General features: G+C 36.6%; 2 protein-coding genes and 1 long non-coding RNA gene across 10 annotated transcripts; 2 read left to right on the top strand and 1 right to left on the bottom strand.

Moving 5' to 3' along the window:
• Positions 1-1,119: 1,119 nt before the first annotated feature.
• Positions 1,120-1,846, bottom strand: LOC107942631 (mitochondrial import receptor subunit TOM9-2). Its single transcript, XM_016876335.2, has one exon. The coding sequence runs from the start codon at positions 1,721-1,723 to the stop codon at positions 1,406-1,408; it is 318 nt and encodes a 105-aa protein (XP_016731824.1). The 5' UTR covers positions 1,724-1,846; the 3' UTR covers positions 1,120-1,405.
• A 965-nt stretch (positions 1,847-2,811) lies between these two features.
• Positions 2,812-9,247, top strand: LOC107942628 (probable inactive histone-lysine N-methyltransferase SUVR2). 8 transcript variants are annotated; one of them, XM_041074996.1, is made up of 11 exons: positions 2,812-2,939; positions 3,705-3,947; positions 4,029-4,061; positions 4,173-4,731; positions 5,763-5,971; positions 6,176-6,886; positions 7,019-7,269; positions 7,659-7,725; positions 7,825-7,875; positions 8,592-8,718; positions 9,033-9,247. In XM_041074996.1, the coding sequence occupies exons 2-11, from the start codon at positions 3,765-3,767 to the stop codon at positions 9,053-9,055; spliced, it is 2,214 nt and encodes a 737-aa protein (XP_040930930.1). In that variant the 5' UTR covers positions 2,812-2,939; positions 3,705-3,764; the 3' UTR covers positions 9,056-9,247. The 8 variants fall into 8 exon arrangements, with proteins under 8 accessions (XP_040930930.1, XP_040930933.1, XP_040930932.1 ...); XM_041074999.1 differs by having other exon boundaries at positions 2,835-2,939; positions 3,713-3,947; positions 4,176-4,731; positions 8,622-8,718; XM_041074998.1 differs by having other exon boundaries at positions 2,835-2,939; positions 3,713-3,947; positions 4,176-4,731.
• A 943-nt stretch (positions 9,248-10,190) lies between these two features.
• On the top strand, positions 10,191-15,641 carry LOC107942632 (uncharacterized). The gene is made up of 4 exons (XR_005899872.1): positions 10,191-10,715; positions 11,238-11,665; positions 11,828-11,873; positions 11,959-15,641. It is a non-coding gene; the product is annotated as an uncharacterized lncRNA (long non-coding RNA).
• The last annotated feature ends 410 nt before the right edge of the window (positions 15,642-16,051 follow it).

Genomic DNA, 16,051 nt, shown 5'->3' with positions numbered 1-16,051 from the left:
TAGAATACCAACATCCCTCACTAGGGAAAATGATGTTCAGTGATTTTGAAATTTCTCCTCCTTCGTTGATAATTTGATCCCCAAAATTGCATTTCACATGGCCATAGGTGAAACTGCCAAAAGAGTGTTGAAAGCTTATGTTGTAGTTACCAAATATTCCCTATTGACTTGATGCCAAAGATTAGGAAAAATAAAGACATCAAGCACTCGGTGCAATAACAGCATTTTTTGGCAGAAGGATTTTTAACCTACTAAACAGTAAAAGATTAGCATGCTCCTGGACAGCATATAATCTGTGTCCTGATCTCGATCTCCAACGACCAAAAATTGAAGAAAGAGGTTCTACTGCAAGAGTACTTTCAGAAGACCCTATATTACATTCTTTACCACACTGAACCTTTAGAAATAAACTTTTATGATAAAGGGATCACAGTCCTTAAGTTCAACAAAGACGGAATTCTACTCATCCTTGCTTGTGACATTTATTATTCCTGTCTAATTGATTCAACCAACAATACAACTAGAAAACAAACACCCTCAGATTCTCTCGGAATAATTAGTTCAACAATGAATCTAACAACTCAAATCCATTAAGAACTTAATAACTCCAAGTTTTCTTTATGACATATTATGAAGCACCAACTTCAAATTGAAAGTCAAAAGAACTGATGTATTTTAATTTTCATGCTATCAGAAATAGGCATGACAAAGCTAAAACTCTAACTACGTTGGTGCACCTAATCCCATATCCTGATGGTTCATGATTCTTGAAATACTAGAACTAGTTTAAGCACATCAGAATCATCAGGAGAACTACCAAATCGAGGGTGTGGTGAGCTTCCAATAATTCTTGACCCTACTCCAACTCCCAAGTCCCAACTAATGGTCAACATCAGAGTGAAATTCATAAAAAAAGGATCAATACTGAAATAGAACATTTCCAAGATACAAGTGTGGACTCTTCAAACATCGATGTATGCCATGTATACTCAACTGCTGCAATGTAATCTAACAATATTCAATGCAAAGCGATCAAGTAATAGCATTTGACTATTTCAGTAAATCTTTGGTTAAAGATCATTCCATAATCATTTGGTTCTCATTCAAAAGTAGCAAAAATGAAAACTCCTAAATTTCGAGTACTTTATTACAACAATATCAAAGACAACACAGTTTCACTTGAAATTCATAAGCAAAAACTTGATAAAACCAAGTCCAATAACGCCATTCCACAAGAAATTCAAACTTGAAACACCAAAAAAGAAGTAAAATCTTGCATTCCTTAACTACATCTAAAACTCGTACATGATCGAAAGGTTACTGTAACTCAAGGGGAACGGCCTAAAACAGGCAAAAAATTGATGAAACAACAAGCTCTGACCTGAAATGACCCAATCGGACCTGATCACTTACTGACGGACGCAGTAGGCGGGGCACCGAGAAGACTAGCTTGCTGTAGCTCAAGCTCATTGAGCTGCTGCTCACGGTCCATCTCGATGATCAAAGGGACAGCTAAGATCAAGAAAGTAGTTCCGGCGATCCAAGCAGCCTTTCCGGTGCTAAGGAGGAGCTTCTTGGAGACGAAAGCGGCGTCGCACGCGGCTTGCTTACCACGAGAAACGATAGGGGAGGAACTGATCCTGGCGAGGATGTTGGATTCCGGCTTGCCGGCAGACCGCCTCTCGGGTAGGGAAACTCCGCCGCGTTTGGGTTGAGCCGCCATGGTTTATATTACGAAATGGAAGAGGGTTTTTGTTGGAGGGTTTTTGAAACTGATTCTTGAGGACGGAGTTTAACGGAGAAATTTGACTGCTTTAGTATTGGTACCACTTCTACGCTCAAGGTGGGCTCAACACTAGCGTGTGCGTCACGCGCTTTTATAATATAGCCAAGGGGTTAAATTCTGCTAATAGTCCCTGTACCATACATAATTTGTGGATTTAGTCTTTATATTTTAATTTGGTTATTTTACCTGTATTTTCTAAATTTTAAATTTTTGATTGGCAGTGTTAAATACATCAAGTTCTGCTATTTTTAAAATTTGATGTGGAAAAAATGATATCATATATGTAATACTATTATCACCTTACTATTTCTACGTGTTAATTAAAAATTCCAATTAATTGATTTAACAATAATAATTTGTGTCAATATTGAAATTCTAAAATTTGAAAAATATAATGACTAAAAATAATTCAATTGGAGAACAATGATTGGATTTTGTTATACCCTTAGTACAGCACAACACGTGACAAGCTGTTGAATGGTCCATGGTGACCCTCCAAAACCATTGTGAGTTAGCCTTTAAATGGTCCATTGTGCACCCTCTTATTAGGACCACCTAAATGTAACCGTTTTGTACTATCCTGAGGATAGAGGTACCACACAATACATATGACAATAACTAAACTACCACGCGACACTGCAAGATGACCAATGACCCCATATATAAGCTAGAGTGCACGAGGGTTTTCTCTCTCTATTAACTCTTACATAAAAGGCTTAGAGCATTCTCCTTTTCTCTTTGCACTAGTTTTTTACTTACACAGGTGAATCAACACAATATCTTCTCATTATTGTTGATAACTCGTATCAACAAATCAACAATTTTACGCATAATACATGTTTAATAACATAGTTTAACTACAAACATTTGAGTCAAGATTGAAATTTTAAAATTTTAAAAGTATAATAATTAAAATTGACCAATTTGGAAAAGTATAAAATTAAAATTCTTCAAATTGAAGTATAGTGACTAAATTCAAAACTTAAGCATACTACAGGGACTAATAGTAGATTTTGACCTTGTCATTTTGTTCTTCAAAAGGGTAAAATAATTCTCGTATTTTTCCTTTTTTTCTCAAAAACCCAAAAATTGCCCTATGTTTTCTAATTTTTTACCTTTCGAACGCTAATCACTCTCACACCGAAAATTTCTGGTATGATTTTCTGTTCTACGATTCTTTCCTTTTCTTTCTCGTTCTCACTTTCAGTGTTTTTTTTTCCATATTTTTCTATCAAAGTTTTTTTTTTCCCGTTACATTTGAATCCGAGGCTTTAATTTTTTTCTCGGCTTAGTGCATTGGTTTTTGATAAATTCTTGGCTTAACTTCTGTTTGTCTGCTGGGAAAATGTCGTCTAGAAAAACATTTTCCTCATAAGCAATGAATTGAACTGTACGGTATTCGGTAATGCAGTACTCTCGCTGAAAGGAAGTTGTTTGATCTCTGAAACGATACTAAAAGAAAGAAAAAGAAAGAAATTAGAAAGTCAAACTTTTGAGCTTCTCTAGAAACGTTAAAGATGATTTTCCTTTCAAAGAAAATTTTCTAGGATGTGAAAATTTTCTTTATTAAAAAAAAAAAAACCTCATTCCTGCCGTGTTTTCTGTCTTAGGTTTAGATTAAATTAATCTTCAAGGGTTTTTTCTCGCTAAGGTAAAAAAATGATTTGGTTGATCTTTTTTGCTTGTAATCCTGAAGGCTTTAGCTTTAGGTTTCTTACTTGAACTTGAATGATCTTGAGTGTATAAGTGTATTAATTAAAGTTATATGATGATATTCATTTTTTAGGTTATTGTTTAGTTCTCTTAATTTAGTTGTAGACATTAGAAGTTAAAAATGTTTAGTTTAGTGGTGTTTGCGTGTTTGCAATCCTGGAATGAGACTGACTGTTGTTGCCTACCTTCTTTGACCAAAATGGAGAAATGTAGGTAAAAATAGCGGTGTTTGCAAGCCTGCAAAAGTGATAGCTGATAAAGCATCATGGCACCAAACCCCAGAGTTGTGCAAGCCTTCCGCACGATGAAGGAAATAGGAATTAGCGAGGAAAAAGTGAAACCAGTATTGAAGAAGCTTCTAAAGCTGTATGAGAAAAATTGGGAGCTAATTGAATCAGAGAATTATAGAGTTCTTGCTGATGCTATCTTTGAGGAGGAGGACAGCAAGGTACATTTTCCTTTATAATATATTTTAGTACAATTTCAACTTTCATCTCTTGACGTCTTTGATATTGTTCTTGCTTTTCAGGTGTCAGAACCTAAAAAAAGCAATGCACATGATGTACGTGACTGGTGACTCATCTCTCTAACTTATGCTGGTTCTGCAGAAATTTTTTTCCTTCTTCTCATCATCCATCTCCGACAACTGATATGTTTTGATTTTCTTACCTAGCAGGAGGACATTGACGAAGAAGGTTCCACACCTGATGAGCTTGTTCGCCCCTTAAAAAGAGCACGATTAAAAAACCAAGAAGGGCTGGCCACTTGTTCTCATACAAATGGAAGCTCTAATGTTGCTGGAACTCTTTTAAAAGAGCCTAAAGTTGAGGAGAATGAAATACCTCCTGCTTCTTTGCAACACCAGTCACTTCAGTCCAATGTTGGAAATATAAGGACAGAAATCCTGCCTGCTTTACCTGGTCCTGTTTCCCCTCAGCCTCCCTCCCATGCTCCTGTTTCACCTCATCATAGTGGTAGGGATAAAGGGAAGCAGATTGTAGAACCTAGGCCTAATTACAAAGGAAAGGAACCTATGTCACCTCATGTTGCTTCCAAGGGAAAAGGCCCTGAGAGAGCATCTGTTGCCTTGCGTATTAAAGATCCAGCTCCTGAGCCTGGTATTATTCCTAACAATAGGTTCTCTGCTACTCAGGCACTAATTATACCCAAGGAAGAGCCCTTTACTGATGACATGCCACAGGATGTGGTTCCTCTTGCAGTTATTCAGCCAGGTAATTATTGTAATTCCCATATGAATGCCATTTTCTTTCTTTTTCCTCCATAATTCACTTTTCATTTCAAATCAATATTTGATTAGCTCTGTGGCAATTCTCTTGCATCTAATTTAATTGAGTCCATTTTGATGTTATAAAGTTTGGTAATCTGTACTATAAAATGGACAGACTTTTAATAGGATTTGTTACATGTTTCTTAAGTCATGAACTAGTGTTTAAAAACAGTGGAAATACCTTTTTAGGAGGTCACATTTTCAACACGTAATTCCTTTATGTGCAGCTTTTATTGGGTCCTGGTGTAGAAATATAATATTCATGGTTTGTTATCTATTCAGCTTTTCCAGTTTACTCAAAAATTACTTAAAAACTGAAAAGCATGGTCTGGAGTATACCATGTAGCTGTATGTCCTATAAATTTTGGCATACAATTTAGACTGTATAGTTCTCAACCCGTTACCTTGGCTGTACATAATCTCGGGTTGTTACACGTTCAGGTTTCAGCTGGTATCTACACTTGATAATTTAGACGTTTGGAACCTGTTGAACCTGTCTTCATTAAAACGAAAGAGAAATAAAGATGTAATGCATATATATGCTTTTCTCCACAGGCTAATGAATTTGCAGTTTGTACATGTTACTACTTTTACATTTTGGTTTATATCATTGACAGACTAGGAGTTCAATGTACTTGCAAAATTTTGACTTGTATGATTTAATTGTTTGCATTTTAAATGCCTGTATATGTTGTTTTAGTGGTTACATGTCTGTGCTTAAAGAAATGATGAGTCTTGAACTGAATATCAATTAGTTCCGTCTAATTTATTAGTTATTGCTGTGTTGATCCTAATCTGTTGTATATAACTCCATTTTTTATATAGAGAATCTGCTAACAGCATTTTAATTACAACATTGATGGATATTGAAATTGTAATGATGCTTATCTTGAGGAGTTGTTGCTTTTCCCTCTTTCTATTTTCTAACATTTTTAATCCTTTATTTATTTATTTTACCATAACATTTTTTAATAGATTCATTAAGCGGAAGAGATTTGCCAATAGGGGATTTTTCAACTGAAAAATCAAATTGGCTGGAACCTCCAGAATCCTTGCATGCAGCTGAAATTGCAGGTGCTGGTGCTTCAGCTTCAGGAACTGAGAGACATACCAGCTGCGAGCATGCTACTGTTCCTGATGGAATTCCTTCTATCCTAGAGATTGCCTCATCACAATTGGGAGAGGTGACGATTTCTTTAAGTTACAATTCTGCTCTTGGAAGGCCAAATTTCAAATTGCCTAGTATAGATGAACTAAGAGGACTGATGGAGCTGAGATGTCTCCAGTCTTATAAACTCATTGACCCAAATTTTGATGTCATCAAAATTCTGACTGATATGTGTGAGTGCATCTCGGAATTGGCAACTAATTCTTCTAATCAATCGCAGGAAGGTAATGAGATGCCAGCTCTTGACGTATTGCAGAAATCTCCTACAAGAGGTGATGCTGAGAAAAATAAAGAAAATGGTTGTTGTGAGGCAACTTTGATGTTAAATGAATCTTTCGATAATCACTGCTCTGCAAATGGATTTGTTGACAATGTTGGGAGGAAGGACTTGGTGGTTGCTCCACAGCATCATCTTACATCTAATGAATTAAGGCGGGTTCTTGATGCAAGTGACATAACCAAGGGAGAAGAAAATTTGGAAATTTCATGGGTAAATGAAATTAATAAAGAGTTTCCTACACCGTTTCAGTATATATCAGACAATTTGGTATTTCAAAATGCCCATGTTAGTTTTTCTCTTTCTCGGATTGGAGATGAAAGATGTTGTCCTACATGTCTCGGGGATTGTCTCTTGTCCCAGAAGCCTTGTGCATGTGCGTGTCAAGCTGGGGGAAAATTTGCTTATACCCCGGAAGGTGTTATTAAGGAAGACTTCTTAGAAGAGTGTATCTCTATGACTCGTGATCCTCAAAAACAATGTCTTCTTAATTGCACAGAGTGCCCTCTTGAGAGATCAAAAGCTGATGACTTTGCGGAGCCTTGTAAGGGTCACTTACGGAGAAAAGTAATCAAAGAGTGTTGGATCAAATGTGGGTGCAATAAGCAGTGTGGCAATCGGGTGGTGCAGAGAGGTGTAAATTATAAATTGCAGGTTTGGTTCATCCTACTCTTGTACATTTTCTGGTCCTTGTTATCTTAGGTTGCTTTTCAGATTTAGGCATTTACTTTTGAATTTGCTTTTTTGTGACAGTGTTTTACATGACTAGTTTTCTCTGAATGCTAGGTGTTTCTGACAGCTGATGGAAAAGGTTGGGGCCTGAGAACTCTCGAGAATCTCCCCAAAGGAGCTTTTGTTTGTGAGTTTGTTGGAGAAATACTCACCATCCCTGAGTTGTATGCAAGGAACAGGGAGAAACATACATCTCCAGTTCTGCTGGATGCTTACTGGGGGTTGAAGGGAGTTCCTAAGGATGAAGAGGCCCTCTGCTTGGATGCAACATGTTATGGAAATGTTGCTAGGTTTATCAATCATAGGTAATCGTATGTATGCATGTAGTATATTAGACTTTCTGTGCCCTTATTTTCTTAAGTGTTCTTCAAAAACCTTCAATTGCTTTTTTGCTTGTGCATCTGTTTCCATGTTGTGTATTTTTGTGGCATTGGTAACAGATTTTGATGACATTAAAAAGGTTCATCCGTAGTGTAAGCAGGGAGATGGGAAAATATTTTCAGGGTACAAACATTAGATGAAATATTAGACTGGTTACCTGCAACATTGACTAAATTTCCACGATCAAGGTTTTGTTTCAATTACCATTGTGGTTAAGGCACATGATGACAAATGCATTTGAAGAAATATCTGAGCACCTTGGCCTAAACTAATATTTTAAAATATCTGATTTTTTGTACCCTTATATTGCTAGATGTTTAGATGCAAACTTGATTGAGATTCCTGTTGAAGTGGAGACTCCAGAATTTCATTACTATCATGTACGAAATACCGGTTTCTTTCACCCTCATTGTCGTATTTGTTTTGCTGGCTTAAATTCTTTTCAATAGCAAGTCTAATTGAGCATGTACTGTGTGCAGCTAGCCTTCTTTACAACAAGAGAGGTTCATGCGCTTGAAGAGCTGACTTGGGTGAGTGATTAGCTATATTATTCAGAAGCTTGTAGTTTATATATGTTGCATTTTATAAGGTTAGTGATTAGATTCTTGAAGTTGCCCGAAGAGTTCAGCTTTTAATTTATTTCTCTTATATTCAATCTGTTATCCATATCAACTCCTTCCTGTGTTACTTCCATTTGGTGATAGCTTGCCTCCTTATGTACAAGGGAGTTATATGCTTTGGTTTTGACCTGAGAATGTTTCTACAAGTTAATTATAGTGTTTTTTAGGTTCCATAAGTTATAATGTGTGGCATTTAAAGGATATTCAGAGATTTGTGTGATTGTCCAGCACACCACGCACCATAGACAAAGACTGTATCATACTCGTTGAATTTTAAGGTCTTTAGCACATGCATCCAGTAAAACATTTTCAAGTGAGTATGACTGCTCATTCATCCTTATTTGGCAATCATAATTCGTACTTAGTGTCATTTTGTGTTCTGAAAATCATGCAATGGTTTTTTGCAATGAAGTAGGAAAATAAGTTTATTTTCTCACCAAGACTACATTCTGCTATTCTCGAACCATGCACGATGAAGTAATAATTTTTATTTTCTGTATTTTATAAATTATGATGCATGATATACATATTTGCCTTTTTCTTGTTTTCTGTAACATTAATATGCTTAATTATTCTGGCTCTAATGCATTCTTTTACGGCATATGCATGCATGAGAATTCTCATAGATTGAAGATGCCATGCATTTTGTGATGCAGGACTATGGTATCGACTTTGATGATCTCGACCATCATGTTAAGACATTCCAGTGCAGATGTGGCAGTAAATTTTGCCGGAACATGAAACGTCCAACTAGTAAGTAAATTATCATGTTTTAATCATTCAAAATTACAACAATATCCATGCACAAAATTTTGAAAAAATTATAACTTTTCATGTGAATACAATTGAACGAAATCGTATTCTTTTCACTCAATCTTAGAATTAGAGATGCTTTTTACTCGATAAATTTTTTTGGTGTAGGTAATTGTAATTGTCGATGCAAAGGGTAAGTTAAATGTAAATGGAATGTTGATATTAGCTAGCTATGAAATAGCCAGCAATCTCCATGAGTACATACTTTCATGACATTGGTATGGTTACTAAGGGTCTTCTTTTATCCGGTGCAGGGTCCAAGTCTGCGACGAGATGAGCTGATTTTTGGTCTGGAAATGTTTTGCCATCGTCGGTTTACAATGCCCCCCCACACCCCCCCCCCAAAAAAAAAAAACCCCTCTGATTAATTTGGCGAAATATATATATATCAAACTGCTTTTTTTTAAACGATTAAACTGATTTCAGCTTCATGTAGTCATTAGTTCTTTTTCCAGCCAGTTTTTTTTTTCTAAACCTGTACATTCGAGCTCGAAACCCGAAAATGACTTCAACTTGGAATAATTCAAACATGACATAGCTTGGAAACCTAACAAATCCAAATGAATTGAAATCAAAATGCTGACAAAAAAAAAATACTGACGTGAGCATGAAAATTGAAGTACTTATATGTTAGGGGCCCATTGATGAAACATATTGCACACTTTTACCTGCAAGACATCGACTCCTTGTGAAGTCTCGAGGGGAATTTTGCTATTATCCTTAAACTATACGTAAGTTATTTCTCATTTGTGCATTGGTGTGTGAAGGTTGATCTTAAAATATGGTGATATACCAACAAAAAAGTTTTTGTTCAGACTAATGATAGTTCTAGAACCATGTTAAACTCTCAGTAATTGTGCAAAGAAAAAATAACTATTAGATCAACAACAAAAGAGGAAAACTCTCTAGGAAGGAATGAATCGAAAGAAACTTGAAAGAGAGAAAATGATATGTAACTTAGGGGTGTAATGATCGAGTTAAGCTTGAATTTTGTCAAACTCGAATTTGACTCAAAATTTAAAACTTGATATTTGATTTAAGCTCGATCGAACATTTATTTTAAAGCTCTAGCTCGGCTTGAAATATAATTGAACTACTTGAGCTCGAGCTTGACTTAATAATTAAGTTTAAGGTTAATAATATATATTAAGGATAATAATATATTTTAATAATATAAAAATATGAAAAGTTTGATAAGATTCGCGAGCAGTTCGAATCAAATATTACTAAACTTGAATTTAGCTCAACTGATAGCTTGAGCTCTTGTAATTGCATAATCAAGTTTAATTTTTTTTTCAAGTAAAACTCAAAATGGTTTGTGAGTATCAATGTCTAATTTATACCCTAATGTAAAAAATGAATTTGAAAGCATTATATCAATTACTATTATAGATAAACTTAGTCATAGCTCAGTCAACAATTAAATACTAACAGCTAATAACAAACTAACAGATAACAGTTGTAATAGCTGGTTGATTTGACCATGTGCTTCATGTTGCAGCAGTGACAACAGCAGGGACTAAATTTTAAATTTTGTAAAAGTACAGGGACTAACAAAAAGTTTGTCCAAAAAATTATCAATTTCAGTGAAAGGAATCAAAGGGCGTCTCAGCATGCTCGCATCAGCTTGTGTCGGCGACGTGGTAACGGCCAACGTCAAAAAAGGTCTGCCAGCTGTCATCGTCCGACAGCCGCAAACCTTGGCGTAGAAACGACGGCGTTTACATGTACTTTGAAGGCCCAAATGGTTTCCTTCTTCTTGAAGTTTTGTTTCTTCGATTTGCCTTTTGTTGCTGGTTCTGATTGTTGGTTACACTTAATGAGAAGCATAAAATAATGATAATTTGCTAGGTTTAAACAGCATGGTGCTATTCTTTTTTACTACGTATTTCACAGCTTAATTTGGGTTTTATTCATCTGTTTGAAGATAATGAAAGGTATACCAACCAATTCATCTTCTTCATTCTATTTTTTTATATTCGATTATAATAACAGTGTTTGTTGAATTGTGGGGTTAAAATGCTAAAATTTAGCTGTTTATGTTTCTTTGAGCTATGTTCAAATGAAGTTTTTTTGGCATTGGGATCTCTCTGGTTCACTTGTTCTTGCAATATCAGATGTGAAACCTTGTTGATATGCCTGGTATTTCTAAATTCCAAGAAGGTGAACATGCCTCTATGACTGTGACCATTCACTTAAAGAACCTGATTTCTATTCTTCGAAGTTAACATAAAACCTGGGGAATGTTAGTTTTCTTTTCTATAAGTATGGTTTCCCAAAACATTACTTGAAAATATGTTTTTCTTTGCATTTTTGGTGGCCATAGATGTAATGAAATTTGTTAGGCTGGTTCCATCGATGCCTTCATTGTTGGTTTGTTGTTTAGTGGCAGAAAGTGATATGTTCTTTGATTTGATGCTTTGGAACTTATTTGGGATACTTGATTTGATGTTTTTCAGGATCTGCTATCATTGGTCCCATTAGAAAGGAGTGCTGATCTGTGGCCTAGAATTGCAAGTGCTGCCAATGCTATTATTCCCCTTTAACATGTTTCTGAGGGATTTTGATCAAACAATATGTTCAAGTTTCTTTCCTGATGTTGCAATTCGCAACTGTTTCCTCATGTTTCCATTGAGACATAGATCCTTCATCTGCAGGAACCATTTCAGACTCATTTCATTGTCGGTACAGATGAATAGAAGATTGGACAAACGAAACAATTATTGGCCAAGAGACAAACACAATTGCAATATGAAAGCTGACATTTACTAGCAGAAAGGGTTTAAAACAGTGATCCACTATGCCAAGCCTGTAAGGCCACCTAAGGATGCCTATGGTTGCTAATTTCTTGGGGAACTGGAACCTGACAATCCAACTTATTGACTAGGTACAAACATTTAGAAACAAAGCTCATCTTCCTATGTGATATAGGATTTTGGCCATTAATTTTCCCACAGAAAATTTTAGCCTTCTTATTAGTTTTACTTCCTTTCTACTTCTGATATCCGGTTAGCTTGCTAACAGTTATACTTCCTAATGGTTCACTCAGGCAAGCCTGTGTTCGTGCTGATAGTTCTTGTGCCAACAAACGCATGGTTGGTCTCGACTCTGCCTCGATATTTGTGCATGCCAAACCCATTCTGACAATGAATACAACTTCCTCTGCTATTTTGCCCGTAGGTGGTGGGAGTCGTTGGTCTAGCAAATCCTTCAAACACATTTCTGTATTTCCAGGTGACAATGTCGAAGAAGATGATGATAGGGGATTCAAGAGTTCCCCTGGATGTCTTCCCATCATTACCTCTAATGCCACTACTCCAAAGCTATAAACATCGCATTTATCTGTCAGCCGCATGGTGAGTGCCAACTCTAGACATTCCAGGTAAACAAAAAGAAAAAACTTTAGTGTTATTCAGACAGTATGTGAAATAAGAATGCAGAAATCATATAGTGTTAACCTGGAGCCATGTAGCCATAAGACCCAACAACAGCCGTCCAATTGGATGAATTGGGATCCAACAATCTCGCGGTTCCGAAATCTGAAAGTTTTGGCTCAAATCCAGCTTCCAACAAAACATTACTCAAAGATATGTCTCGGTGTATGACAGGTGGGGAACAATCATGATGCAGGTAAGCAACCGCGTGAGCCAATCCTTGCACAATTTTCACCCTTTTAGCCCAGCCTAGCTCAACTCCACCTTCTTCTCCATACAATGCACTTTTCAAGCTTCCTCTTTCCATATACTCATAAACCAAGTACATTAGCCCTTTATGAGAACAAGACCCGTATAGCTTGATGATGTTTCGATGCCTAACTTCTGTTAGCATAAGGATTTCATTCTCAAAACTTTTCCGATTGATGACTTCAATGTCAATGGAGTCTGGTATATTGAGTTTTTTAACTGCAACTACTTGACCTGTAGGCAATTCTGCTATGTAAACACTGCCTGATCCTCCTTTCCCAATGCAGTACCTTTCATTGAAATCCTCTGTTGCTTTTACTATGTCTCCAAATTTGAACCTTCTTTCTATTTTGTTCCATATTGACTCAGAATGTTCGAACTTTCTACCTTCAGCTTCCTTATCCAGTTGATTTCTTTGGTGACGACAAGCGAAAATTGCAGCCACAGTTGATGCTAATATGCCAAAGACAGGAAGTGTAATACCAAGAACCAACTTTACAGTACGCTGTCTCGAGCTCTTACTAGTTGAAACTGAACCACAAGGAGGAAGTCCTTTGATATTTGCACACAATCCTGAGTTTCCAGCAAAGGCTTCTTGGGAAGCATTTTGGAATGGACCAGCAATTGGAACCGAACCCGTCAACTCGTTGTAGGAAAAATCAAATGAATAAAGACTGATCATTTGGAGCAACGTGGTCGGGATTTCACCAGACAGATTGTTGTGTGAAAGATTAATATTCTCCAGCGAAATCAGTCTTCCCAACTCTGGTGGAGTTTTCCCTGAAATTGAATTGCTGCTGAGGTCTAATGAATACTGAAGAACATCCAAGCTCCCTAACTCACTTGGAAGGTCACCAGATAACTTGTTGTGGTTCAAGTTCAAGCTCAACAACTTGTTGCAGTTCCCTAGCTCTTTTGGTGTTGTTCCAGTCAAGCTGTTTTTGGACAAATCTAAAAATTGAAGCTCCAATAGACCACCGATGTTACGAGGTATCGGTCCTGACAGATGATTGTTGCTCAAATTGAGTTTAAACAACTTCTTCAAATTCCCAAGCTCACTTGGAATGGTCCCAGTCAACTTGTTTGAGTCCAAAGTTAACAACTGCAACTCTGTCAACTTTCCGAGCTCAGCCGGTATTTCACCCGAAATTCGATTCCGGTCCATCCGTAGATTGGTAAGGATTTTGCATTCTCCCCACTCTGGCGAGATTTCACCAATGAATTGATTGTCCATGAGGTTAATAAATTTAAGATTCGGATGAACTCCAAATGCATTCGTAATGCTACCGGTAAATTGGTTCCCATCAAGAAGAACTCTATTTAATCCACTGCAGTTTCTCAGGCAAGCTGGCAATGACCCTGTGAAGTTGTTGCCATTAACAGTAAACATTTCAAGAGCAAAGCCACTACACAGTTGAGGAGGCAATTCCCCAGAGAAAGTGTTGTTGGCAAAGCTAACATAATTCAGCTGAGGAATGTATCTCCCAAAATCCTGAGGAATTCTCCCTGAGAATTTATTGCTAAACAATGAAAAGCGTTGTAAATTAGTGAGCTGAGAAATGGACTCTGGCAACTCACCGTACAGTCGGTTCGAGTCAAGGCTTAAATATAAGATCGATGTCAGATTACCAATATCTTCTGGTATTGTGCCTTTGAGATTATTTTGGAAAAGATGCAAGCGTTTCAGGTTTTTCATTCCCCATAGAGTCAGAGGAATGGGGCCCGAAAGCTTGTTTGTTGAAAGGTCTAATTGTGTGAGATTCTCCAAGCTCCCTATCTCAGAAGGAATCGGTCCTGATAGTTTGTTGTTAAACAAATAGAGGAGATTGAGCTTTCTCAATAAGCCAATTTCTGGAGGTATCTTTCCAGTGAAAGAGTTGAATTGAAGTTGCAGTGAGATCAAGTTGGTCCAGTTACTGATAAGAGAAGGTAGGATCTCACCAGAAAGTAAATTATGAGACAACCCCAACTCAGATATTTTGGCGAGATTAGACAATGACAATGGTAATTCCCCAGTAAGTTTATTCTCAGCTAAGGCCAGAAAAGTGAGATTAGAACAAGAACCAAGCTCAAAAGGAATTGTGGAATTCAATCTATTGGAATTAAGATCAAGTTTCTGGAGCTTTGTTAATTGGCCTAAAGAAGATGGAATCTTGTTTTCAAATGAATTTGCACACAATTCCAAGGTTTCAAGATCTGAAAGGAACCCAATACTCTCAGGGATTGGACCATTTAACTTATTGGTTCCTAAACGGAGGTTTATGAGCTTGGAAAGCTTGGAAATGTTTGGTGACAATGGTCCCTGGAATGAGTTATTTGTGAGGTTAAGATACTGAAGCTGACCCAAATTGGTGAAAACCGACTCTGGTATTGGCCCTGTTAGGTTGTTCACTGACAAGTCAAGGAAAGTCAAATTCCTACAATCTTGTATAAAACCAGGGAACCTCAAAGTAAGTGAATTGTTTGCTAGACTGAGGTGTCTTAACAATGGCATAGCTAAGAACTTGGACCAATCAGGTGAGTCTAACTTGTTACAGCTAAGGTCTAAGTACCACAATTTTTGAAGAGTGCTAACTTGGTAAGTGATTGTACCATTGAGATTGTTGTTAAACAGGTTGAGATATCGAAGCTCTGGTAATCGTCCAAGCTCCGAGGGTATGTTACCTTTGAAGTAGTTGTCGCTCAAATCCAGGTAAACAAGCTTAGACAGGCTACCGATGGCGCCAGGTATCGGTCCATTCAAACTGTTGTTTTTGACATCAAACCGTGTTAGATTAGCAAATGAAGTGAAATCTAACTCGGTGAGGGTTCCATTGATGTTTGAACTCAACAGGTTTAGTTCAGACACCATGCCAGCACCGTCGCAGGCAACTGAAGTCCAGTTGCAGAGGTTGTTAATGTTTTCAACAGACCAAGATTCCACAGATGTTGGAGAGTGAACCAAGCTGTTCTTCCATTGAATAAGGGCTTCCCCTTGTGATCTTGCTGAAGAAAAGGTAGTATTCAAAGGATTTAAGCTAAGAAACATAAAATGGCAAACAAAAATGTAAAGCTTTTGAATAGTTGACATGGGGTTTTATTTAGTTCTGTACTTGTTTCGTTGTTCTTCATTAACACTCTTATTTATAGCTGCTACTGATTGGGATTTCTGTAGCAAAAAAAAGTGAGTTTTTCATTTCATTGGTCTCATATTAATTTACATTATTTTGGGGTTGTTAAAGAGATTTATCTAACCAAAGTTTGTCCTTTATAAAGGACTAAATTCTAGTTTTATGATTCAATTTATACAATTTCTTTTTTCATTCTTTTATTGTTTAGTTATGCATCCAACCTCAATACTATCCGAAATTTAATCCATTTACTTGTCTGGTTTAAACATTAAAGGCTTAAATGCAAAATTGGTCCTCAAACTATACCATTTTTTTCAGTTTAAGTAACTAAGTTTTTTTGGTCAACTATCAATTTCGTCTTATTTTACCCTAAAACATGATACCAGCCAATAAGAATGTGAAATGTGTACGACCTTATTGGAAGTTGTACATTTTTTTTTTGTGTAAAATAAGACGAAATTAATAGTTTAAATATCACTT

This window comes from Gossypium hirsutum, chromosome A08, assembly GCF_007990345.1.
Source record: "Gossypium hirsutum isolate 1008001.06 chromosome A08, Gossypium_hirsutum_v2.1, whole genome shotgun sequence".
Lineage (NCBI taxonomy): Eukaryota > Viridiplantae > Streptophyta > Magnoliopsida > Malvales > Malvaceae > Gossypium > Gossypium hirsutum.
This window is presented reverse-complemented; position numbering and strand designations above follow the sequence as displayed.

Coding starts and splice junctions, on each gene's coding strand:
- LOC107942631 (XM_016876335.2), bottom strand. CDS start 1,723: ATGGCGGCTCAACCCAAACGCGGCGGAGTTTCCCTACCCGAGAGGCGG.
- LOC107942628 (XM_041074996.1), top strand. CDS start 3,765: ATGGCACCAAACCCCAGAGTTGTGCAAGCCTTCCGCACGATGAAGGAA. Junction 4,062..4,172: donor AAAAAAGCAATGCACATGAT/GTACGTGACTGG, acceptor TTTCTTACCTAG/CAGGAGGACATTGACGAAGA. Junction 7,876..8,591: donor CGCTTGAAGAGCTGACTTGG/GTGAGTGATTAG, acceptor GAATTCTCATAG/ATTGAAGATGCCATGCATTT.